The 26011-nt window shown below is 39.1% G+C and overlaps 1 protein-coding gene across 1 annotated transcript in view; it reads right to left on the bottom strand.

Annotated features, from left to right (window-relative positions):
• PPIL2 (peptidylprolyl isomerase like 2) overlaps nt 1-26011 on the bottom strand; it is a 72099-nt gene that overhangs the window by 23462 nt on the left and 22626 nt on the right. Inside the window, exons 9-14 of the mRNA XM_040603223.1 lie at nt 21271-21346; nt 19691-19851; nt 18049-18124; nt 16739-16845; nt 3561-3650; nt 2169-2202 (exon numbers count right to left, since the gene is read on the bottom strand). Coding sequence (XP_040459157.1) covers nt 2169-2202; nt 3561-3650; nt 16739-16845; nt 18049-18124; nt 19691-19851; nt 21271-21346 — 544 coding nt within the window. The remainder of the gene's footprint in view (nt 1-2168; nt 2203-3560; nt 3651-16738; nt 16846-18048; nt 18125-19690; nt 19852-21270; nt 21347-26011) is intronic.

Here is a 26011-nt window from a genome sequence, read left to right as displayed (position 1 = left end):
AGACTCAGGTAAAAAAGGTACAAAGTACCAAATATCCCAGTGCTTTACTCCAAAGCTTTCCTACCATGAACACCTGTGATCACATTAGCAACACTTAAACCAATGGACTGAAATTTTTACACCATGGGAGCCTAGGAAAGCATTGCTACATTTGCCATATTCTTACACTGCTGCTGAGCTATATTTTCTTCTGGCCACACTGCTGTGGAAAGAACATACAAAGCCAGACAGGCACTTTAGGTCTGGCCACCTTCTTAGAGCATGTGACTTGAGATATGCAAGTGAAATTTCTGCCTCACATTCATGTGCCCAGGATCTATCAGGTAGTTAGGAACAAATTCTGACAGACTGCTTGCACTCTGTGAATGAAGTGGCTTCATTTAAGTAAGTATTAAACACAAAGGCATGACAGGTCAAGATATATCTCGTATACCACCAGGTTGTCCATTTACATTTTCTTGTGATCTTAGCATATTCAATAAGTGATTAAGTAAGGATATCTAAAATACAACTGTCTTCAAAACATAAAAGACATACAGTTACAAAGAAGATAGTTGCATTGTTTGGAGCCTACAGTGATTGCAGTCAGTCTCAAAATCTGCAGCACTCATGTCTATTTGAGTGTTCGCTGTCCGTTTCATTAGAACGTTAATAGTCTTGGCAGATGCTTACAAGACATCTCGCCTGCAATATATTCATATTAATTAAGAATGACAAGGAGGAAAACAAGATGAGACAGACTAGAGGTCATTAGACTCCCTTTTTTAAAATAAAAGAATATACATATGAGGTTTCTTCTCCTGTGGGCTTATTTGCATTTTACTTCCTACTTGCTTTGCAGTAGAGCTGAGTCTTGACCTTCAGTGGAGCTGCACTGCCAGTCCTCTGCCAACTGTTAATTGTGCTGTCTTACGGTACTTCCACCATTTGCACAAACAGAGACAAGAATGACACCAGCAAGTTAATTTTCATTCTACAGCAAGATCTGAACTCTACCCTACAAGGGTGAAAGGTGTCTGAGTCAACCCATTAAACTTCTCCCATCTCCTGACACCTCCTTAATTTCTCATTTTAAAAGATGTTCCTAATTATGTCTTTCGGGATTTGAACTGAAACTCCTTATAACACAATCAACTCACATTTCTTTTGACAGTCCAAGCATATATGGTAACAAACCTTGTTGATGGGCTTTTGCCATCAAAACACAGAACCTTTAACTAGTCTCAAACCTTAGAGTATGCAACTGTTGATTACTGCATGCCACAGAAAAAAAGCTGTTGGGCAACTCACACTAACATTGTTTACACAGTAAATAGAGCTAAAGTATTTAACAACTACAAAGACATCTTTTTTGGATGATCTGTGAGCACACACAGAAGAATACAGAGCCTGCATATACAAGTGACACATGTACAAACTACAATAAAAATGCACAGAACCTCACAGGACCAGGTGAGGAGCTGTGGAGGCTGCTGACATCTACAAGTGGGTAGATAAAATGTGCAAGTGGAAAATAAGAAAATTCACAGCAACAATTAGAGATATTATATGACATATCTACTGTGGTGGGCAATGCTCTAAGTACCCTTCAGCTGCTCTATCTCCTGACCATTTCTCATATGACTGTTACTCAGACCTCCAACTATGGGAGAAAGAACAGGAAGAAGAATGTAGTAACAGTGATCCCTAAAGTCAGAAAAAGAGCAGCTTGGGCTTTACAAGGCAACTAGCTGGGAGAACAGATGGTATCTGGCCATTCACCAATTCTGAGGCAGGTCTCAAGTATTTCATTAACGCTGAATATGAAAGCAACTTCGCATGAGTATGTTCCTTCTTTTGTTCTTTGCCCTGGAAGGCCAGCTGTAAAATCATTATAATTTTCATTTATTTATTTTCTGGAAGAAAAAGGAAGCAAAGATCCAACAAGAATTCTGCATGGAAGAGTGCCCAAGTTTTAGAGAATATATCAGATGAAATTTTGAGCATAGTTAAAATGGTCATAAACAAATAGTGATAAAACCTTAAAGTAGAAATACTGCTTTAAAGTAGAAATACCTACAATGTACCACATATCATCATTCAGAGAATTTTACTCTACAAGGTGTCTGGAAATAACTGTGACATCACAGTGCATGAAAACAGTTTACTTGATTCAAACTCAACCTTACCTGTTCCTGTTCCAGTCGGATCACCACCTTGGATCTGCAGAATTAAAATTAAATCAACAGGTTACATATATATCTGTGTGAAAGACATTAAATACAAGCCATAAAAGGCAATTCTGCTCAATTTTCTTCTTTCACTATTGTGTCATGTTGACAAGTTAGCAACAAGGAAACCATTACTACTTATTTGGAGCTTCTTTCATCAGCTGGCTGTCATCTCCTACATTATTTATCCAAGAGCAAAATGACAGTTTTATAAAAATAATAGGTCCCTTGTGGGTAAACAGGGAAAATAAACAGTCTCAAATGGGTTAAGCAGATCATCCTTTCTATTACGTGCTGAGTCATAACCTGCTCTTTCACTGATGATGCATTGCTTTTGGAACCGAAAACTCTTTAAATTTTGCTACCAATCTTCCACATGATAGGAAAGCAAGAAATGAGGGAATATGGAATATTTTCTCTATCTGCATCTTATTTCCCAGTATCCTCTTTCACTATCTGCAGTAGGGAAAATCCTCGGGAAACCATTCTTTCAGCAACAAAATTAATTACAGTATATACTTGCAGGATCTACACAAATAATACTCTATATTCTAATGCCAGTAGAGGGAGCGTGACGTGACTAGTTTCACAGTAATAGCATACAAGCACAATTTTAATTGTGAGTTTAACTATGAACTGAGGTATACAGTGCTGTCAAAAGAAAAAAAGCTTTTTTTAGAATGACAGGATGGAATGTAACATTCACTGATGTTCCCTGAAAGATGTGCCCTGCCTTCAGGATCAGGTTGTTAATTCTTCTGAAAGGAAGTTACAATATCCTAAGCTGCCTAGACTGTACCTCTGTAAATAAAGATCTTTGACTACCAAAGGCAACTTTCTGGTTCACTAGGTGCTCTTTAACTCCTTCACAAAGAAAGGCTGGGCACCTAGTCTTGGAGCACACTCAGGAATCCAAGGTACCACAATCTGAAACAGAAATTCAGCTGCTTTCTAAAGTTTCGTCTGAATGGGATTTCAACTGACCACAGTATTACTTATCCAAATTAGCATTTCCCTCCCTCTCCTTCTGTTCATTAACCACCCACCCACAGGTTGGGAAAGATAACAAGAGCCTTGCCAAAGCAATGACTCTCAAAGGCTTTGTCTGGAATGCCAGCAAAAGAACTACTAAATGCAATGATGCTCCAAGTGACAATATTAGAGACAGTTGTTAGTAAGACCAGCAAGTATAAATTTAGTAAGATAGGACAATCCTAGTTCTGATGGTATATTTACTATATACCTATTGTACCTTGTCACGCATGGAAGAAACTAAAACTGAATTAAGCTAAATAAATATTTTGAGGACATCACATATTGTATATTACACAGGATTTGTTCAATACTCACCACAAAATTACGGATTGATCTGTGAAAAATTGTTCCATCATAATAGTTCTTCTTGCACAATTTTATAAAGTTTTCACATGTTCGGGGTGTCTGAAAGACAAATGAAAGTTTTCATTAAGCAATACCTTAGACAAATTGGTCATTACACTGTTTACAGCAATCACTTTTTATTTGTGCTTTACAAACAGTCATGCAGGACTTGAAGAGGAATGAGTGTCTACAGAAAAAAAGTAGTAACATATGCTTTTTTAAAGTACATTGTAGAGACACACACTGTTAAATACATTAAACCCAGACCTTCCAATTAGCACAGAGAAGTGTTGAACACTAGCTCAGATAACATGAGCTCCCAGTAGACACGATGGTGAAAGCAGGTAAGCTCAAAGACTTTCAAGTATCTTAGATCCAGCAGTGTATCATCACCCTGTTCCAAAGGAGGACCTTCTAGCACTGAAAAAAGTTAATTTCCCAGAGTAAGAAAGAACCCGACTTTCAAAGTGAGCAGATCAAAGCTAACTGGAAGACAAGCATTTTGTCCTTTTCACCACTTGGAATAAAAAATGGGACTTTACCCCACAAGTCACTGGACTTGTTTTCAAAAACCAGTGCAAATTAAAGCTATTTATTTGAATTTATGAGCCATGGTGTTCAAACAGTATTTCTGAAAAAAATTACTGTCTACCTAATCATCCTTCCACTGTAATTGTATGGATTCTCTTCTCTGCCATACTAAAATACCTTCAGATGTATAAGTACAGAAACAGCCTGTTTTCTATACTTGGATGTGTTTTCCAGCCCTACTGGGGATTATGTACATGAATATATGCCAGGTGTACAAAAGAATACACCTAACTAATCTGAGTTGTTACAGGCCTTGAAAATAACCTTATTGTTGTATGTGCTTGCAAGTAAAGCCCCAGCATGAGTCGCAATGCCTGTAAATGAATACACACAAGACTGGAAGCCTCTTTCAGAACAAGACACTGATTCACTTTGCATTGGTATGACGTCATTCCTGGTCCGAGGGCTGCAGACAGAGTAAGACTGAGCCAGGCAACCTGAGGTGACTCAAAAGCAAAAAACCAGAAGGCAAGGCCAATTACAAGCATTTAAGGATGAAATCATCTCTATCTTTTTAAAAGCAAATCCATACAAGTATTCCTCGGGAATCATCGAGAACTTCAATTTTCTGTATTTTCTCATTTGAAACACAATCGTTCTCACCCCTCCTTACTTACACCAAAACCTCTCTTAATTATCCAAACAAACTCTACCTGCCATTATAAATTCTTTGTAATGATTCCTTCTTAATTACTCTATATAGATATAGATGACAGTTGTTAGCTGGGCCGTAACTGGAAAATTAAATAAATTCTCATGCAATCTTACACTAGCATTAGCTCAGATTTCCTATATAATTCATTACTGGGTTAAAACGGTAATGGTATCATAATGGGTTTATGGTAGAATGCCACTAGGACACGTATTTTGGTAGCATCCTGTAGGTAAATCCCATATAAATTGTTTCAAGCAATAGGAGATTTTCCTATCGTTTCAGTGTTTATAGCAGATTTGAAAATTTTTCTTTGAATTGGACATATATGCTTGAAAATAATCTTTGTACATAATCTTTCAAGGAAAATTCAACTCCTGAAGAAACGTTTGTGCAGCGTATGCTTCCTTTATAAAACAGTATCATAACAGCCTTGATCCTAACGTAGTGCTATTAGTTATCACGCATACAAATGTCAGTAGGGATAAAAATAAGTTTAAAATATTTCTTTATGAATCAGAAATGGAATCAGCAGCTTTTAGCCTAAGGCACTTTATCTCATGAGAACCAAGCACTCTTTGGAGAGAGACACAGTTAATAAGTTCTCTGGGGGGAATACAGCAACCTGTAATTAATTTTTTAAGAAAAAATGAAATCAGGCAAAAGACTGAGTCCCCTAGAAATGCATACCAAACTGTTTTAAATTTGCACAAAGTTGATAACCCAATACAGATTTCCTATTCATTTTTAAAACATGATTTGTAAAATATACATCAAAAAACCTGGCTCTAGTAATGCATTTTTTATGCAGGAGCTATGCGGTCCCTTCTCTCTAAATGGATTTCTAGTTGTTATACCTTTTCCCAGAAACAAGCTTTTCAACTGTAACTGCAGAAATATTTAGTATACAGGCAATAATCATTTCACTGCAAGGCTTTCTTTAAATAATTGCTACCAAATTGGTTCCCATGGCCACCTCATGCATCATACAGATAGATCTGGCAGGTGAACAGTTCCTTAGCAACATTACCATAACCTTTTATGGTTCTTTTTAGTAGACACAAATAAAAAGGTTTGCATTCAGTTGGTAATAAACCCCAGTTTCAGTCATGCAGTTGATCTAGAATATCTGGCTCAGATTATCTGATATATTCAAAGCAGTTAATGTTGTTGCCAAATCTCACACTGCCAAGCACATTTCAGGCACTTTTTTAAGCAGCATCCTGTCCAAAGCAGGAGAAAAAGGCTTGAGGTTTATAGGGAAGGTATAAATCCTCAGTAATGAAGTTATGTTCTGGATTGACCATACAAACAAGGCTCAGTCTTTGAAGTCTTTGTTCCAACTACAAAGACTGATGAGAAATATATATAAACAAACCTGACTTTGTTATTTGAGTGTAAGACCTTGTGTAAGATGTCAGACTCGCAGTCTTGGAATGCAAAACTGCCTACTTCTTCAGAAACTTCCTCCACACTACTTCCCCCACACCATTTCCGAAGGAGGAGGGATGGTCAAGGCACCTGGAAATGCAGAAGTGCAGGAGGCAATGCCAGTTTCTTGTTGCCTCATTATTGACATTGGGCTCCAGTCTGTCTTTTTGTTTCTGGCTGTTCTTGTCTCAAATTGACCTCAACAGCAGCAGCTAACTTTACCCTCTTTATTCCTTTTACATTAAGCAGAAAATTATTTAAGTTATTTTAATCTGCTGACTGTGACTTAGACTTACATGTTAGAAAGTCACGGGAAAAATGCTACCTTAATTTGTTAACCTGTTGATCTGAAAGCCACCGACGGAAAAAAGGTTATGTTTTAAATCTGCTGCAGTATCTTCTCAGAAGGATGCAGTGATAGTCCTAAGAAGTCAAAATTCAAAATTTGTGGAAGGCTTTCCTCTCCGAAGAGTGTGGTAGGACAGCCCTGAGAAATCCTCCTTTTCCTCTGTCAAGTTGGGACCATGTAAGTGGACACAGTGTCTCTGTATGATGTCCTTCAACTTAAAAACTTCTCTCTCCAAATGACAGACAGTAAGAAAAAAAATCTTATTTATATATATAAAAAAGAGTCTCCTGCTCCAACTATGCTCCCTATTTTTTTGATATATGCCAGATAACTGTCTTTCAACTGTTGAAAATTCACACCCAAGACAAGTGGTAAAATTTTAATAAACGGTTTGAGACAGGAATCCACAAGAATACTTAGCCTAGAAGATGACACAAATGCTTTGCTTGGCTCACAGACATGTATGTTTAATGGGGCAACAGCCCAATAGTTTTCTAATTATGTTTAAGTCCCCATTTAGCCAACACACTTAGTAGGTAACTCTACATGGAAGTACCAGCAGTCTACCAGTTACTAGGCCCAGACAAATTTTAAAATCAAAAGAGAATTTGCTACCAAGAATGACCGTACAAACACAACAGTGACAAGAGACTGATTGTGAAATCATGGATACTGGGAAAACACTGAAAAAAGGAACATACAATTTATAAACCCAAAGCAAAACAGAGAAAACCCCTGACTCTTTACTATAAAGTCCTAGGAGAAATGCAGATTTTATCTTGTTCCATTTAGAAGTACTAAACAAGCTAATTTTTAGTTTCCTTTTTGCCAGCAAGAGTGGTTCCGAACCAAGCAAAATTCATCCTTCTTGCTGCATCCCAAGACCTGAAGGGTAAGACTAACCAAGCCAGGTCACTATCTGATTTCTCAGTTTGCAGTCCCCTTTCTCATCAGTTAAATAAAATGGGTCATTACATTTGTAAAAGTTACCTTAACCCAGAATTTGTATTAGGCAGCTGAAAAGCCAGCCAGAAGTAGATTAAAAACCTGCAGCACTCCTGTTGCCAAGGTACAGGAGATGAAAAAAAAGAGGAGCTTCTGAGTCGTTGCCATGACTGCAAGGAAAAAGGCTTTACTATGTGAAGAGCTAATCATTTCAAAATGCTCCATCCCTTGAGGATCTGCATGAACCTTGAAGAGAAATTTCACACTAAGCATTCAGAAGCTGTCATTCGCACATCTGTATAACTTGCTTGTGCTAATTCTACTTCCCTTTTATTTTTTTGTCTCTCTAAATTGGATGAACTGTAGTAGTTGTACTAAACCATAGCGCTTTGATATATGCTTGTTAACCCTATGTTTCAAAGCAGAAATAATCTGAAATAATGAAAAGCTCATTCCTCACAAATTAATATTGCATTCTACAGCCTTCACCTTATCACACAAATGCCAGAAACCTCCTACTAAGAGGCATGAACTGATGATGGAAATTTCTAAAGCTTCAAACAAAGCCTGCAATTTTTTTAACTTAGATCTCCTTTAAAATGCAAGAGATTTTGTTTTGCTTTGGTCCAATTTATGTACTTTTTTTTTTTTAACATAGAGCATTTTCACACTTGTAATTGTTTGTTCCAGCAACAATTCTAATGTGTGAGCCCATAAAGAGGTGATTTGGTAAGGTTTAAACTCAGTTCTCCCCATCCCTTTCAATCTGCAATCCTTGTAGCCTACCCATCCCACAGGAAAGAATTCACCCTAATAAAAGCTTGGCTTTATTTAGGGCTTAGTCAGAGGCAACTGTAATGGAGCAGTTTCAGGAATCACCATCTGTCAAGTGCAAGTATCTGTTTCCTCCACCAAGTCTTGGAAAGAAACTGGACACGTAAATGTTTCTAGTGCATTTCAATGCATAATACTGCACTGGAAGGCAATTTAAGCTACCCTGCTTCACTGTGCATGAACAGACTAGAAGCTCACTCCATTTGTTTCAGGACAAGAAAATCCAAAACTCCACAAAGCCCACTGCAAAAGCATGGGGAGAATTTCACTGCGGGAAGCCCATGACATTTCCTGCAGGAGAAACACTTACTACAGGCCTGGACATCACCCCCTGCCAGCTCCACTTGCCTGCTAACTGTTCCCCTACGTGTGAGAGGGGTTGAGCCCATGACAGGTTATGGCGGCAACCAGCAGCTGCCGATGGTGGTTCAGTTCAGAAAAAGACACAGCAGCTACCACAAGCTGACCATTCTCAATCGGGTCATACAGTGAGCGAATGTGTTCGGGCCAGTTTGCGATCTATGATCAGAAGAGCACAGTTCCAGTGAGAGAGCAGTGGGAGAGATGAAAGCATCAGGGCACTGTGGGGTAAAGCACTTGGCTAGATTCTTACTGATAACAAAAAAGAATCAGAACAAGCAAACTATGCCTCGGGTAACAGACTGCTGACTTGATAGCAAACACTTGCCTATTTTGCTGCCTCAAAGCCTCCAAGTTTGCTTAGAACAAAGAGCAGAATTATTACATTCTCATTACGCAGAAACACACTATAATTTAATTAGCTATTTAGCAAAGATTCTAGCAGATAGCTAAATACCACTTTTCAAAGTAATTTCTTCCACAGTACTGACATTAATGATGCTACCAAAAACTTTTGCAAAGCCTAAGCAAGGTGCCTAGCTTAGGCAAGATGCCAATAAAAAAATTAAATACTCCAGTTTTATTTTTCACTTTTTTGCACAAATACAGGGACAATCAATCAGTTTAGCTGAGCACAACTCGAGTTAAACAAGGCATCTAATTTACTCATCTAATTTGTCAATGTTAACTACTAGCTCTCCAGAGGCAGAGTCATCATTCCTAGCCACAGTCATTACTTCTCCTCTAACATATTTATTGCAGTGGTAGGAAAGATGACAGTCCTCTCCCCTGCCTCAAATCTGTCAGTCACACAAAGGCTGAGAAGTTTGTCACAGCGTGATGCAGGGCTGGGCATCAATGAGGATGGGGCCAGCAAGCATGGCATAGCACTGGTAGGTACAATCTAAATGAGGATGCAACTTTTAATTGCTTGAGAAACCTCTAGCAGCTGTAAAAATTCAGAGTATCACGGGTCTCATGGCAGCTCCCTGGCATTTTCTCAGTCTGCAACTCACTGCACATAAATCCCACCTTTCCAGAAGGTGCAACCCATAACCACTTCCACACTAGACAGCAAAGCTCTGGTAGCTGTCAGCCTCCCAAGGTCACCCCACTCTTATCAGAGAAGCCAAGGTACAAACAAGAAACATGTCAGAGAAAGATGAAGAGCAGCAGCTGTGTAACTCCAAACCGCCCACCTCATCCTCGAGTTTGGGATCACTAAGTGGCAGACACAGCTGGTATGGGATGCCTGCACTGTCAAATGCCAAAAACCAAGTGACAGAACCCAGTAACAATTGTCTCCCTCCCCAGATCCAGCTTGTCAGAGGGGCTGGGGAGGCAGAAAGGTCCAAACATGCAAAATGCCTTCCCACAGATTACCCAGTGCTAAAGGCTGCCAGGAAACCACGTAGAGACCACCACGGGCAGCAAGCCCCACAGTGCAGGGACAGGTTCACAGGGAGGTGGCTAAGCACCTTTCTCAGCCTCACACTGAACGTCCCATTTGGGCATAGGCAGTGGGGTCATCAGGGACTCCCACTGCCCCTTCACTGCTGCAAAACAGCACCAAGGACAAGTGCACGATAGCAGCATCCAGATAAGGCATCTCCTACTAACACCTCGCATGAAAATGTTTCTCCTTTCTCAAGCATGGGTGTGTACTGGTTTTGGCTGGGATAGAGTTAACATTTCTTCACAGCAGCTAGTACGGGGCTGTGTTGTGGATTTGTGCGGGAAACAGCATCGATAATACAGAGATGCTTTAGCTATTGCTGAGCAGCGCTTACACAGTGCCCAGGCCTCTCCTGCTCTCACACCACCCCCACAGGCTGGGGGTGCACAAGAAGTCGGGAGGGGACACAGCCAGGACAGCTGACGCCAGCTGACCAAAGGCATATTCCATACCGTATGATGTCACGCTCAGTGTATAAAGCTGAGGGAAGGAGGAGGAAGGGGGTGATGCTCAGAGTGATGGTGTTTGTCTTCCCAAGTAACTGTTACACCTGAAGGAGCCCTGCTTTCCTGGGGATGGCTGAACACCTGCCTGCCGGTGGGAAGTGGTGAACGAATTCCTTATTTTGCTTTGCTTGCATGCGCAGCTTTTGCTTTACCTACTGAACTGCTTTTATCTCAACCCACGAGTTTTCTCACTCTTAACTCTTCTAATTCTCTCCCCCATCCCACTGTGGGGGAGTGAGCAAGCAGCCGTGTGGTGCATAGTTGCCAGGTGGGGTTCAATGACAAAAGGGTGTTATGCCCCCAAAGTTAAAAATATTTAAAATATTAGCTCCTAGTCACTTAAGAACAACCTAGAAGCAACCTGTTAATCAATATGGCTGTGCAGAACCATTCTACTCCCAACCGCAAAGACTAATAGATCTGTCTGCCATTGTAACATTTTGAGGAAAAAACACACCAAGAAATAACAACATCCTCCCTGACAAACGTTTTTATCCAGCTGTTCTACTGGAAAAGGACAGTTTGTTTTTAGTTTCTGTTGACAAGAGCTTTCAAAGTTGGAAGCTGCAGCTCTTCCTACAATGACTTATTTTGATGAAAAAAAGTTGAAACAAGCCATTTACACCATGCCAAGACCACTGTACTTCATCCCTAAAACTGTATTACTGAGTAAACAGACACTGGTGAAACATCAGCCAGTTATCTGCCAGACAGTGCCATGATGACACTGACAGAAAGTGAGCAAAATGGACATTTAAATCAGAAAGAAAATGAGAGATTTGAGAAGGCTGTGGAACCTTGTCATACCAGGAGGTCACAGGATTTTTTCAGCAACTCACTTCTTTCCCACTGGAAATGGATAAGAAGTTTAGAGGCTTCTGATCTTCAGAACAGTCCCTCACACAAAAGGAGACATGATTTCAAAGAACAGGGGCTGAATTACACATTTATAGATCACAAGCATATTTAACAGGTCAGAGGGCCTCAAAAGATTAAAACATCAGTGTTTGTAGAACAATGGCTTCTTCATATAGTTATGCCAAGACATCATCATTAAGCAGAGTTTGCCAGGTCCCAAAACCTCTAAAAGCATTTGTGGAGTGCTGGATGGAACTTTGAAATCCACCTCACATTCTTCTTTGTTATGCCAACTTGTCCTTAAACCTTAAGGTATTAAACCTGAGAGAGACAGGCAGATTTACAAAAACTGCCATGGCAATTATCAATTACTGCTATCGGCATGTGTTTAACTACCGCATCATTACCCCAGAGTGGCTACTTGTATGAGGAGAACTCACACAAAAGAGAAGGGAGATAGAACACCAAACCACCTGTTCATCATTTTGACAGGGTCTTCTGGACTGTTAAATTTTTATATATACATATTTCCATGACACAACAAAACCTAAATAGTACAAGCACCAAACAAGAAAGCCTCAAAGCAACCTAGAGGCAAAGGCAGGCATTTTTATTCCCTTCAGAGGTGCAGGGACTAGGAGTCTGCTACTCGGTCTATTCTTTTGCAGGGCTGCTGGTTCCAACAGGCAATCTAGGTTATTTACACAGCTGCACTCCAGCAATGGGGCATCTGTGATACATGTTATTCCCTGGGAATTAAAAATTATGCCTGTATTTATTGCTCATTGTGAAATCAAAAATGGGATGCCACTGATTTAAAAAAATCCATAACTAAATGATATAGCCACATTATGCAGCAAGTCCGTGGCCAAGGTACAGAATTCAGGGTTTACTAGTTCCTAGTTCTCCACTCTATCCATCGCACCACACTGCTTTTCTACCTTCACATCCAAGTCAATTTGGCTTTTTGCCCAGGGTGAAGCCTCCACCCTGCCTCAGGAGGCCACTCCACCACCTAGAAGGTATAACCGCATCACTATAGTGACTATAGTGACTAATACAGCAGACTACACATGGATGATATAGACAGTTGTCCCCAGCAGCATCCTGATTAAAGCAGCTAAAATAACCTGAGAAGACTAGAAAAAAAAATCACAGTAAATAAAATACAAGAAATCCAGTGACATTCTTTGCCTTTTATCAGTTATTTCTTCATAATGTATTTGTTTGGTGATGCGTAAGACTAGAGCTGAAAGAATAACACTTGTTGGATGCTGCTGAATTTTCTGTACTTGCCAGAACTTCTGGCAAGTAGGATTTTTGTAAATTTGTTTCCAATTAGTGTATACAACAAATGTTGCTTATGCCCAGCTGAACTCAGCTTCCTGGAAAACGTCCCTAATAAATGGCCATCTGATTACCACCCATCAGCAGGAACATACTGTATCTGAATAAGAAGACTGGGAGAAAAACAAATGGCAACAAAGAGCACTAGGCACACCACTACGATGCAAAGAGAGAACAGTAGTGTACCTTTGCTCATTTGAGGCACGCATTCAAAAGGGTGGAAAAAACATCCAGCTTATCTTCCAAAGTCTTTTTATTGCCTTTTCTCAGGTCAATGACTTAAACGACACATCATCTCTCTGGAACCTAAGTGAAGTTTTCTGGTGCTCTGAACAAGTGATTTCAAATACAGAAAATATCTGGATTCTAGCTGTATTTCATACTCTCTTTCTGAATCCTGTCACAAAGTAACTGATGACTTCAATCACACTGCAGCACTGATTTCCTCCCCTGGATCAATACAAAACATTTCTTGATTAGTTTTTTGGTGCTATGAAGAATCTCATCGCTATCAATCTTATTGACTGGCACCTTAAAAGTAGTAGCATATGACGATCCCTAGATTTATTTTTAAACAAAAGTCTCCATGCATACATATGGACTGAAATCCAAACAATCTATACTGTCAGGTAGCTGACAAAAAACAGGGGAAAGAAAGGAGATGGAAGAGCTGTGAAGGGAGAGGGAGTAAGAACCCAAGAGGGTTACTGGAAACAGATACTGGGTAGAGTTCTGAAGCAGTGCAGACTGCTGAGAGCACAACCGCGAGCATATTTTGCTTAAATGCAGCCCATAGGCATCAAAATACAACTGAACACTTCGCAGACGTACAGTCTAGGACAGCAAGTATGTCACTTGCTATTCTCTATTTCTGCAAGAAGACTTCAGCTCAAAGTGTGTATTGAAATCTAAGCCATAAGACTATTTTAAAATGTAATTTGAATGTTGCAAGTCCTACCTCCGGACACAGGTATTAATTTGTCATATTTATATTGCAACTTCATCCTCAAGCTTCCTAAAGCATTTCACAATCACATATTTGCAGTACCGTGCAAATACAACCACTGCTAGGGTGGCTTCCATAATAACCAGAGCACAGGATATCGCTCAGCAATTGAAAAAAAAGGAGCCTGTGGTCAGGTCAAGACATCAACCAGGCAGGCAGTGTTCAGTCTTTAAAAACAGAAGCTAAGCACCATGTAATATGGCTTATAAATCACACACTTACTCCTGCAGTTGCACTGCTTGAGAGAGTAGATGTATGAATTCCCCAAATCACACATATTTTGCCTGAATTCAAACAGCAACGACAGGTTGTCTACCAGCTCTCTCATTCACTCAAGTAGCACAGATTTGTGTGTTGAATCCAGGTGTCCCAAATCTGCTGGTATCTCAGAGCATATCAATACAGTGCTTTTGGCTGAAATTTGTTGTTCCATTTCTTTCTGAAAAGTTGGGGTACTACCCGTGCCAAATACGTTGAAAAAAATCACAAAGGCTGAAAAGTGAGGCACCAAAAAGCTTGTGCAACATTAATTTGGGCAAGCGATATGATACAGTCCAGGTCCCTCACGACTGCATTCAGGGACCTTACCCACATTCTACACTTCTGCAGGAAACCCAAATCTTGCCAATAAACCATTTAACTACATAGTTGCAAAGAGCTCCCAGAACTGGTTCAGCTTGTGCACTGAATAAGCCAGGAGAGCTGATAAAAAAACCTCAGCAAGTGATTAATTAAGACTATTACCATGCATATTCACAAGCAGGATCAACTGGAAGCGTTTAGAAAGGCTTGATCTTGGCACTTCCCCATTTTCTGTCTGTCTTTGCAATCTCAATAGATCTCAATTGCTCATCTGTGTATATATGTTTGTGATCTATGTGTGTTGCTTGCTTGTAAGATGTTTGCTCTGTCTGCACCCAGCTACCTCATGTGCCTAACCTCAGTGTGATTCAGGAAACCCAAAGTTAGAAGCACAGACTCCTTATATAGTAAAGGGAGAAAAACAAGTGCCTCCCGGAAGAACTGATTTAATAGACCTAGGATGATGACCTGAAGTGGTTGTTGTGAAAAATTCCTTAAAGCTGCAAGTTTTTCCTTCTTATTCTAAATATACATCTTTTTCCTCTCTGCAGTGCCAAAGGTTTGCTTAATTCACATATTTAATCAACACAAAGAAATGAAAGAAACAGATGGCTAGAGGCCAGTGATAAGCAGGTCTAGTCGTGCAAAACAGTGCACACTTCCCATGTGTACATGAGGAAACAGTGCGTGTGAGAGGGAGACCAACAGCAATTCATCTGGAAACACAATGCATATCATACAGGAAGTTTATAATGGGCAACTGAGACTGTGTCCTCAGGACTGAGTGACACTGGTCACACACACGGCCAAAAAACCCACGCCGGTAAGAATAGCTGCAGTCAGCCTGCATTAGCCAGGAGCCAGTTTGAGAACATATGGCAAAACAAATGATTCAGTGCAATCTGCTCATTCTGCTGCTTCCCCCAAATATTGCTGTACTAACATCCTCTGCTTTTTGCCTTATTACACAGTGTTACTATTTAAGAGCATGGAAAACACCTGTAGGGATGACAGGGACCTAAAGAATTACTAGCATGCTAGGCTGCTGTGGAGATTCTCATACTGTTCCCATAGATTAGCTTGAAATGATTACACTTTGCTTACTCCTTACTCGTGCAAGGGAAAGGAAGTGAAGGGAAAGCTAGCAGGCTTGCCCTGTTTTCTCCTTATTCTTTCTCTCAGGCAAAAGAGGATGCATTCTCCCAGTGCATCTCTGGCTTTCACACCAGGCACCCCAGACCTCAGCCAGCACCACTATCCTTAAATACTGTGAGGGTCCCAAGCAAAAGTTCTACCATTTCAACCCCTATTCATATCCTTCAACTTCCTAAACATCTACCTTCAGGCCTATAATCTCCCGAGATAAAAATCCCAGTAAACAACGGAAGGTCTGGGCTTTCTGCATTGAAAACTTCTTTCCTTTTATAGATGTTGGTGTACAAATAAATAAGCAAGCACACTACCAAGCAGTGACGTCAGACACCAGTGTTGCCACAACTCATCTGTCTCTCCTAAGTCTTGCCATGTTTATTATTTTAAGCGTGACAGATTTCCCCCAGAATCAGACTGTACTGACTATAAAAAAAATCTCGTCCGTTGTTTTTCAAAATGAATGTTTACCTCTTAATGGCAAAGGTACGATGTTTGAAAACTTGAACCTTAAAAACTGAGACAGCAGGAAGTAAAAAACATATCCTAGGGTTTTCATTTAGTTTGTTGTGCAAAGCTCAGGATTTAGAAGCAAATTAACCATTTCTGGGGATCTTAACTTAACGTACTCAGGCTGACATACTGCTCTCAGTTTCACTGAGGTTCTTTTCCTGGTTCTGCCAGTAACCTGCTGTGTAACCTTGGGTTATTATTTCTTCTCTTTGCTCTTTTTTTCTCTCTACCTTCCTTGTAATTGTTTCAGTCAGTATAATCCTGACCCTTTGAAGCTTTAAACATGTACCTGGACACATTGTTAAGTAGTCCACTAAAATGTATGGGACTACTCACAGAAAATATTTATACATATACTAGTATAAAATATAAAATCATATATATACATTTTACAGTGGAGTTTTGTGTATGTCTTAAAACACACCAAAACAACTGAAAGGTGATTATTTATCTGTACGTATTACAACTACACACAATTCCTTTCTTTGGACAACCTTTCTTTGGTTTCCATTGGCAGCTCCTATTCTGTTTGTTATCTAGAGACATTTGTCTTATGGGGTACACAGTACCATATCACAGTGCAGCTCCAAGTTGAGGTCTCCTTTATTAGTGTGAAGTCGCACATAGCCCTTCTTCTTCACATATTTGTATCTCACAACATCTTCTTCAATAGCAGCTGTATCAAAGCAAAAGACAATAATTAGTTCTCTGGAAGCTTACTCATTGATCTTTAGAAATCACCAGAAAACAAACTGCTAGATTCTGCTGTTTGACCTCTTCCCCTGGGGTGCTGGGTCTTCAAGGATTGTACTCTGCAATTTGTCTATGATAACCTCACATTAATCTCTGTGCAAAACACCTTCCATTATAGAAAGCCAACAACTGAGAGCCAACAATATCATCTATATTTTTAAGTCACAGAAACATTCAATATTACAAACTGTAATTTTCAAGTAATGTCGACCAACTGTAAATGTTACTTTGAAACCAAATGGTTTCTTGTCAAACTTGGAAGCCAAGCAGGTAGTCATCAGTCAACCACAAATTGCTGACATATGAGGACCTACCCAGTTCTGAAAACAAATTAAGCTGGTACTGGAAACATTACTGGAAAGTCAAACCAAAAGATCGATCTAGGATGTTTCCACTTCCGTTTTGTCAAAATGTCCAGTTAGTAAGATATTTTCAACACTCAAAGAGTCACCTGCAAATCACTGTAATACACCAAGCAAAGGAACTGAACTTGGTAAATGTAGTTTTAGCAATGTATTCAATCTTTGCCTAACATACTTCTAAATTTTAGTGCCAAAAGCCAGACTTTTCTCTTCAACTGGGAATACTAATCGCCCAGCTATTTAATCAATATTCACATTAAATAAATTCTATATGTTTGTGTTTAGGTTGGAGAACAAAAGGAAAATTTGATTGTACTAAAATGCATTTTTATGTAACCTTGAAAAGCAGTAAAACAAAAGTTATCAACTTAAAATTTGCTGTTATCCTAACCAACAGGTTAGACCAAAAAGGTGGGCAAGATTTTGTATGCTATTTAAGAAGAGATTACACTTCATTCCTAACTTACATGAGTGGATATCTGATTTTGTGTCCCTGAGCACAGAAAACAACTCATCAATTTCAGTTCCACATAAGTTAGTGCCATTCAAAGCTGAACTTAATTCATTATTTCTCCATTATTCTCAGTATGAGCTCACTGGAAAGTAAGGATATTATCTGCTCAGGGAATACATTTCCATGGCATCAGTACTGACCAATTAATTACCACTGCATTCCTTCAGTCCTCATAAATGTATGTGTGCTAGGGAGCACACTTTAAAACTAGAAAGTAAATAAACAGCTTGTAGGTAGGTAGCTCTCGTACCTGCTTCGTGGGTAGTTTCAGGCACCATTGCAGTGGAGGTGAAAGAAGCACTTACTGCTCCAGTGGAATAGTGAGCCTGTTCGCAGAGGAAAAAGCAAAATACATTAGATCTTAGAATTTATCTACTAAAGTTACGATACAAGCACTAGAAGCACACAAATGTCATCCTTCTGAAGGTAGATTTTCTGCTCTAGCTCCTATAGAAAGGAACAAACAAACAAATACATGATGCAGTGATAATTCTCCATCTGTTACCCATAACATTTGCTCCATTGAAATTCTAGTTAAGGCTGCCCATGCACTAAGCTGAAGGGGCTTATTGCTTCCACTATGGTTTAATATGTCATTATGCAAACATTCTATTATGAGAATTTCTTTGTATGTCCACAGGTGGAGGTATGAAGGGTGTATGGCTGGCAAGACATCTGTAAAATTCCCCAACGTTGCTGAATAGGTAAGTGGAAGGAAAATCCACAGTGAACCACAGAGATACTGTGGGGGAAAGCAAACCACCACCCCTCCCACACATGGCCCTTCTGTGTGTAGAGGCACTGTCCCATGGTTCCCAATGTCTATTTTGAGCTGTGTAATTCTCCTGCAGAAAGGAAATGTGAACATCACACATGGATTTTGTTGTAAATGACAAAGATCTAATAAACCCAGAGATAGGTTTAGTGGCTCTGGGGCAATGCATGTAAAGAATACTGGTCAGGCCAATGCTCCACCCATAAGGTTACTATGCAAGTTTACAGTTATGCCCATCCACACCATTAGCTGACAAGCTGACTTTCCAACATGTGCAGAGGTCATTGTTGTCTCTCACCTCCTTTTTTCTTCCTACATCTCTTTTTTTATTATAACACTATGATGCCTTGAAAAAGGGGCAAATGTGATCCTACTCCTTGGTCGCATACACTCCCTACTCTGCCACCAAGCCTCCTCATTAAAAGCTGTACGCTGCGTTGCTATTCGTTTTCATGTAAGTGCAAACAAAGCACGAAGACACATACACCCCAGAATTATTAAAGAGAAGAATGCTCTCTCTTTCCCATTTCAAACAGCCTTTGATGTAGGAAATCTAGATGCAGATGAATTGTTTCTCTTGACAACCATGAACACACAGTAACATGCACCTGGAAGAACATCCTTTAAAATATTCCACTAAAAATCCTGCATTCCAGTGGAAAAAAATAATGGAGAGGCAGCTGTGGATGCTATATATATTTGCCCCCACCAGAAATTATTCACTTGCACTGCCCTTAAGGTGTGCTTTCTCTGCCAATAACTGCAGGAAGCAGAGATAAACAAATTCAAAGCGAGTGATTATAACCTGGGGAAAAAAGGTTCTGCCAATATATACATCATAACCACATCATAAAGATTCTTCCTTCTTATTGTCTCCATTTCTAAAATGTTTAGGTTCATTTACAATGATTTAACAAAGAGAAACTCACTGACACATACAATGTATTTCTAAGGAATCCCAATATGATTCTCATATTCTCATTTATGACGAATTTCCATGTAACAGAAAACAGAAGAAGCAGTGTCTGTTTATACTGCAATATGGCCTCCAAGATGGTAAACATCTATTACCATTCTTGAAGAAGTCAGTGCCAAACTACAAATTAAGTCAACTTACTGCATTCAGCTTATCCACTTTCTTCTTTTCAGGAGCCTTCATAGTAGCTGCTAGAATATCATCGCCTTTGAATTCCTTATAAAGCTCCAGTAAAGTCTCTCGGGTCTCCGTATTTGTATTTTTCAAATAGTAAGATGGGTCTAGTTTTGCTTTTTCTTCATCTAGGTAAGACAAAGTTAAAACCTTCAGAATTAAAATAATTTTATTTTGTTCTTCAGTTTATTACATATCTAGTTACACAAAAATCTTCCAGATATTATTTCTACTTTTTTCCACTAAAAAGGTCTAGTAACTATATTTATTCCTGTAGAGACAGTAACAAATAGCAACGCATAACACTAATAACAGTATAACTTGAAATATAGCACAATAAATGCTGATATGATGAAGTATAACAAAAGAAAAAAATAACTTCAAGTCAGCTACTGTGAAAATTTCTTTGAAACAACTAGAAATTATCTAAGTTCATGCAAATCTTGTAAAATATTTATAGAACAATAAAGACAAAATCATGTTGGGTACAATATAAACTGCTGTCCCTTGTCTCCTGACTGAATGGCCAGGCCTACGATGCAAAAATCCCAAGATCAGATCTTTAGTGTGATACCAAAGGGAGGAAGCTGGTGGACTGAATTGTTTAATTTGGACTGGACAGGTTAATTTTTTTTACATTTGATTCATTTAATTTCTTTATTTTTAAAAGTTTCACTTGTTCTCTGTCTCGGTATGTCTGCTACTTGCTGGATATTAATTATTCCACATCTGATATAATACCCACTTATTTTTAGTGGGTAAATAGAAAGAGATGCTGGCTTGCAGAACTGGGCGTGGGGGGGGTGGGGGGTGGAGAAGCATAAGACAACCCAGAAAAACACACCATACTTAGAATCAGCAACTAAACCTCATTCAAACCAGTTCTAAAAGAAACCATAAGGGCAAAGGGCAGATGTTTTTTCCTTTAGCAATTTAATATTAGCAGATACTACTAAGCATTTAGCTATCACAAAAATCACAGAAGAACTGAGAAGCAAATTTCTTAGATATCTAGAAAAAAAAGGCATTTCATTTTTTATTATTAAAATAATTTGGAGACTATTTTAGAAAAATCTGTATCAGTCTTTAACTTGGAAGATGTCTACCGTTACCCAGACAGAAGGATGGGCAATCCATTAGCGGTAGACATGAAAGACAGCCTAGCAGACAGGTATGAAAAGATGTAGGTTTCCTTGTCTTGGTTCTGGCACAAAGCTAATGGACCTTCTGGTAAATTATTTTCCCTCCTCTTCTCACCTCTCTCTCATCTACCTACTCTCAAAGGATACATAAAGCTTTCTGTGTTTGCACAGCACTCAACAGAGACAGTTAATGATTTCTCAAAGAATCATGTATTTGTTTCAAAATTTGTCAACACCTTTTGATGTGAAAGGGACAGTTTCAACAAGGTATTCGTGTTTCCAAGAACATTTCAAAGCCACCACTAGCCACTGAGGGATGTCCTTCCAGAAAACTGTCAATTCCATAACATCGTATTTAGAATTTGCATGTTTGGTTTTCTCAGCCTACCTTCAATTCATCCTTACCTGGATCAATTACTTTGATATTGTTCTTAACATGAAAGAAGTTTGAGACATTGAACTTATCCAGGTTTGTTGGATCCTAAAAATAATAATTAAAAACCCAAGTATCAGAGAGCTTGGTAGGCACCCACTCCATGCAAGAGACACTACCATAATAAATGAATAGGGAGAGACAGAATAACTTCCATATTCCTCAAACCACAGAAAGATGAAAAAAATATAAAGCAATCAATCCCAACCGAAATCAGCAATGAATCTGTTCATAGTAGGCTCCTTAGGGATCTGGAATTTAGTCCCAAACATAATATTACACATATTTAGTCTACAGAAGTTACTAACAATTAAGCTGAGTCTACCCTATCCTAGTGACGAGAAAGAACGAGGAGCTGCAATCCCGATTCTTTCCTTCATTCTGTGGTTTGGTCTAAGACCTATGCAAATTCACACTTGCTATCTCCTCCTTACAGTGTGCCTGATTTGCACGTGCTCTGTGAACTTTTGCAATGCATTTCAAAACACAAGTAAACCTCAGAGCAAGTCTTTGCAGTCAGAATGGTTTTGATTTTTTTTTTTCACTAGTGAAATCTGTGCTTACAGAATTACATTTAAAAAGAAAACCTAATAATTAAAAAAAAGCAACAAAAAGTGGTGTTAATGAAAACTCTACTGGGTGACCAGTCAAGGAAAACAGCAAAACCACACAGTCCATTAACATTAACTAGAGAGAGTCTTTATACTATCTCTAGGCAACTTTCTGCATAACTTTGACCTTCTGTTAGAGAGCGAGACAAGGAATGCCTACTGGTGATCTAGGTTACATTATACTATTATTAAACAGTCCTTAATCCTGTTGTTACGATGACCTCAAGGTTTTCTCCTCAAGCTCCTCTGCAGCACAGAAAGGTCAAAACATCAGCCTAGGACACCCAGTCACTTCTGGAAATTCCATCCTACAGAAAACAATTAAAAATCTAAAATACCAAAGTACCTTAATAATACACAATAGCTTCAAGTTCATGTTAAAAATAATGCAATATATTATGCAAAGAACTATGACACTGACATGAATGGTATTATCCCAAGTAAATTTAACGAAGCTTCTCAGACAGCCGCTGTTGGTGAGAAGTTCCAACAATTCTCTTTCTGCTAAAAGTAACGGTTAATACAAGCAGAGCTGGTAGCTCTGTCATTTATTAAATGATCTAATTATGCATTTTATTCATCCCTGAAATGGTACGCTTCCACCAGAGAGTGCATTTTTAGTTTTACTGCTGTAGTAAAACCAAAACACATTTATGAAATCAAGCTGTGTGATTTTGCACCTAATGATGACCTCTTGGCTTTCTGCTGTCCCCTTTCCCAATCACTGTACAATCATTTCCTATTGTTTCCTGCCCACTATACCCCTCCGAGCTTCATCAAGACATAGACTGCCAAAAAAATAAAAGATATTTTAACTTTAATATCTTGCATTAGAAACAGATAATCTTTAAATAAAAATACCAAGGAATAAGAAATTTGGACCTGTTTTTTAACCATTTCGTATCCTCTTGACACATCATGACTATTAAAAAAACCCTCATATTTGATATTTTCCTGAGAGCTGAGCTCTGAAAACTATCTCAAGTTTTATTCCATTTGGGTTTTTCCTATTATTTTCCAGTTTCACCTACTTAGGGAAAGAGCTTCAATTCATTAATTTTAAGCACCATACACATAACTCCCCCAAAAAAGCAGGTTAAACCCAGCGCAGTTTTAGACTGTGTGATTTCTTTGAGGCCTGATTGTTCCCTTACCATTTGGTCAGTCATGCTACATCCCTAATTATCTTCAGGACTGTTACCTTCATATGCTTCCCATGTCCCAGCACATAACTCCTTTACCAGCCACTCTACATGTGCACTGGTGCAGGATTTGCCCTCAAAGAGCCCTCACCCACAACCGAGAGGAAATCTGCTCTGACCTTCTGTTACACAAAGAGCAAACAAGGAATAGCTGAGGAGTGAAATATCAATTAACAGTGTGCAGCTCAGCTAACTCCAACTTAGCTCATTAGTTATGCTTCCTGCCACAAATGCCAACGGTGTTTAACAGCTTGTCAGGAACTGTGTCTTGTCTATGGCTGATTAGGTTACACAGAAACAATAAAATTGACATACGGAAGCACATAACAGTATGAGCCTTTTTTTTCCTTTAATGGCAGCAAACCTGTTTGCATTCTAACCAGACTATTTTTTTTGGTCTATTTATTTCTCCCGGGAACTTTCCCCTCCATTTCTGTGGTGCAAAGCAGATGCATCTGTTAGCATGCCCCTACCAGGGAAGGCTCTCAGCAGGCTGCCTGCGCCTATTACCACTGGCACAGCAGGACTGGCAGCGTTTATTACAATTCTTCCAGCAAAGAGAAACAGACCACCTCTGCCTCTGCTTTACCTGCAAGCACTGCTGTTAAGCACAGCCACACTCCTCACTAACTACCCTCCCCTGCCGGCACACAGCCCAGCAAAAGCTTCTAAGAGTTTCCAGAGCTGGAGTAATTTCTGCTGTATCTTCACAAATCTGAGAGCTGTGGTTTCTGCTTTGTGAACAGACACAGTGGAGGATGAAGAATTGACAGGGGGCTAAAGGGGAAATTGTTCTTAGTTCCTCTGAACACTCCCTACCAAACAGGATGTGAAAAAAAGGCATTGCAGCATTCTTACTTTGCTTTCCTCAGGACCCTCTCACACTATTGTGATGGGAAGAAGTCTACCAGTCTGTCAGAGCCCACCACCATGTCCAGCAAAGCACTACCTGATCCGGTCCCTCTCTGTGCATCTCAGGCTGGGGCAGGCACCTGTTTCAGCCTGGCCACCCTTATGAGGGAATCCAGATTATACTTAAATATTTATGTGTTTGCTATTAAGTTCCACATCATTGCACAAAGAATAAATTGCAAAATACATGATTGAAACCCACACAGAGTTTACAGTAACACTAATTAATAATAATTTCTACCAGATTGTTGACGAAAATTTGTCATAAAGATTAAATGGTGGACAGCAGACCTTGAGATCTAACAGTGAATTACACTCCCCAAAAAATTTACTTGGAAGGTAACTTCCGATTACTTTAAACACTTAGACTGCAAACTAACTGAAAACCTGTGAAGCACGGGACAAAGAATCACTTAGTTCTGAATCATAGTCTAATGCAATCTTACTACGTCAAAACTCTTTCAAAGCTGTACTGAATCCTACCTTTAAAACAACTGCAAAGTGAAATGATGAACAGCAACATACCAGAATGGGAAGCAGAAAAGGGAGGTAAGAACACTGCAAATAAGCTTCCACAACACCAGACTTTCTATTATAGATACCCTGTTCCCACAGATCTCTAAATGCTTTACATCATACCTTACCCATTAAGTATAACTAATAAATCTGGAAGTACTTGAGCTGCCTGTCAGCTGGCTGCACATTCATGACACTTGCAAGGGATGCTAAGTTTGGTTGAGTTGATCATCATTCAAGGTAAAAAGAATGCAAGTGGGTTTAGAGTTATGAGAAACACAGACAAAATACAACAGCAATATTCCATTTAGAAGAGAGATGAACCAGTAAAATTGAGAGAAAAATTATCTGAAATAATGATAAACTGTAAGAGGAAAGAAACTTGGAAAAAAGTAACACCTGCACTATAGAAGATGGAAAGCTTGACTCGAGTTTGTGGTAAGATCACAAAATTAAGGAGAGGAAATTTCAACTTGAGAGTAAAAAGCTACAGTCTACAAAAATCCAGTTATACTAAGACTGCTGGTGTCTAGGAAGGGTTTCATACAGAATAAAGTCATGTGTATTTCTGTTGTTATCAGCAAGATATATGACATCTTTTGCCTGAATAACTACATTCCAGTTTTAGTAATGTACCTTGCACACCATGATATGGTATTATTCTTTACCTCCTGCCCGAGGGGCTGGATAATATTGCCATATGTCGATGAAAAACTGCCATGCTCTACCCCAGGACATTTGCATTTCAACAGGGAAAAAAACAATTTCTGTATATGTAAGTGCAGGAAGCACTGTAGATGCTTTTACAAAGAGAAGCACATCATAGATCTAAGACAGTGTTATTAACAACTAAAGTTGTGGTGGTTTTTTTAACATCAGATTAAAAATAATTTGTCCTTTTTAACAAGTGAACTTAATAGCAATAGGACACAAATAACTACCACTAAAATCAAAGTGACCAGCTGAGATGGTGCTCACCAGAAAAAAATAACAGGGATGGATTATGATTAGTGTTTGAATAATGTGTAGCACTGAGAGCAGAACAAAGAATTTTATGCAACTCTCTTCTGGAAAGAGCAAATATTTTTGGTTTTGTTTTTAATTATATACATTAGAGGAGAGAGGTCAAGTTTGAGGTCAACTCCCATTATGGTTAAAGAACACCCCTAGCAGCTGTATGATTGCCCTTTATGTATCAATACAGAAAAATGTGATCATACAAATAATCTGCAAACATGCATTATTCAGATTTTCCATTTATCTTGTTTTATTTCACTAACAAACACAGGTACCCCATCTGCTTCCTAGGACATTCAGAGTCAGCCTCTGGAAACGCTATTTTCTATTGATAAACACAGCTATTACAGACAGTCCTATTCAGCTGTTATTTGCAAAGCGAAGAATGTTTTTCATAGCAACTTCCTTTATATCTACCTTTTTGCCAAACAGCAGGGTTGGTGTTACTAACTCAC

This window comes from Falco naumanni, chromosome 1, assembly GCF_017639655.2.
Source record: "Falco naumanni isolate bFalNau1 chromosome 1, bFalNau1.pat, whole genome shotgun sequence".
Lineage (NCBI taxonomy): Eukaryota > Metazoa > Chordata > Aves > Falconiformes > Falconidae > Falco > Falco naumanni.
Note: the sequence above shows the minus strand (reverse complement) of the source record. Positions and strands in the feature narration are given on the sequence as shown.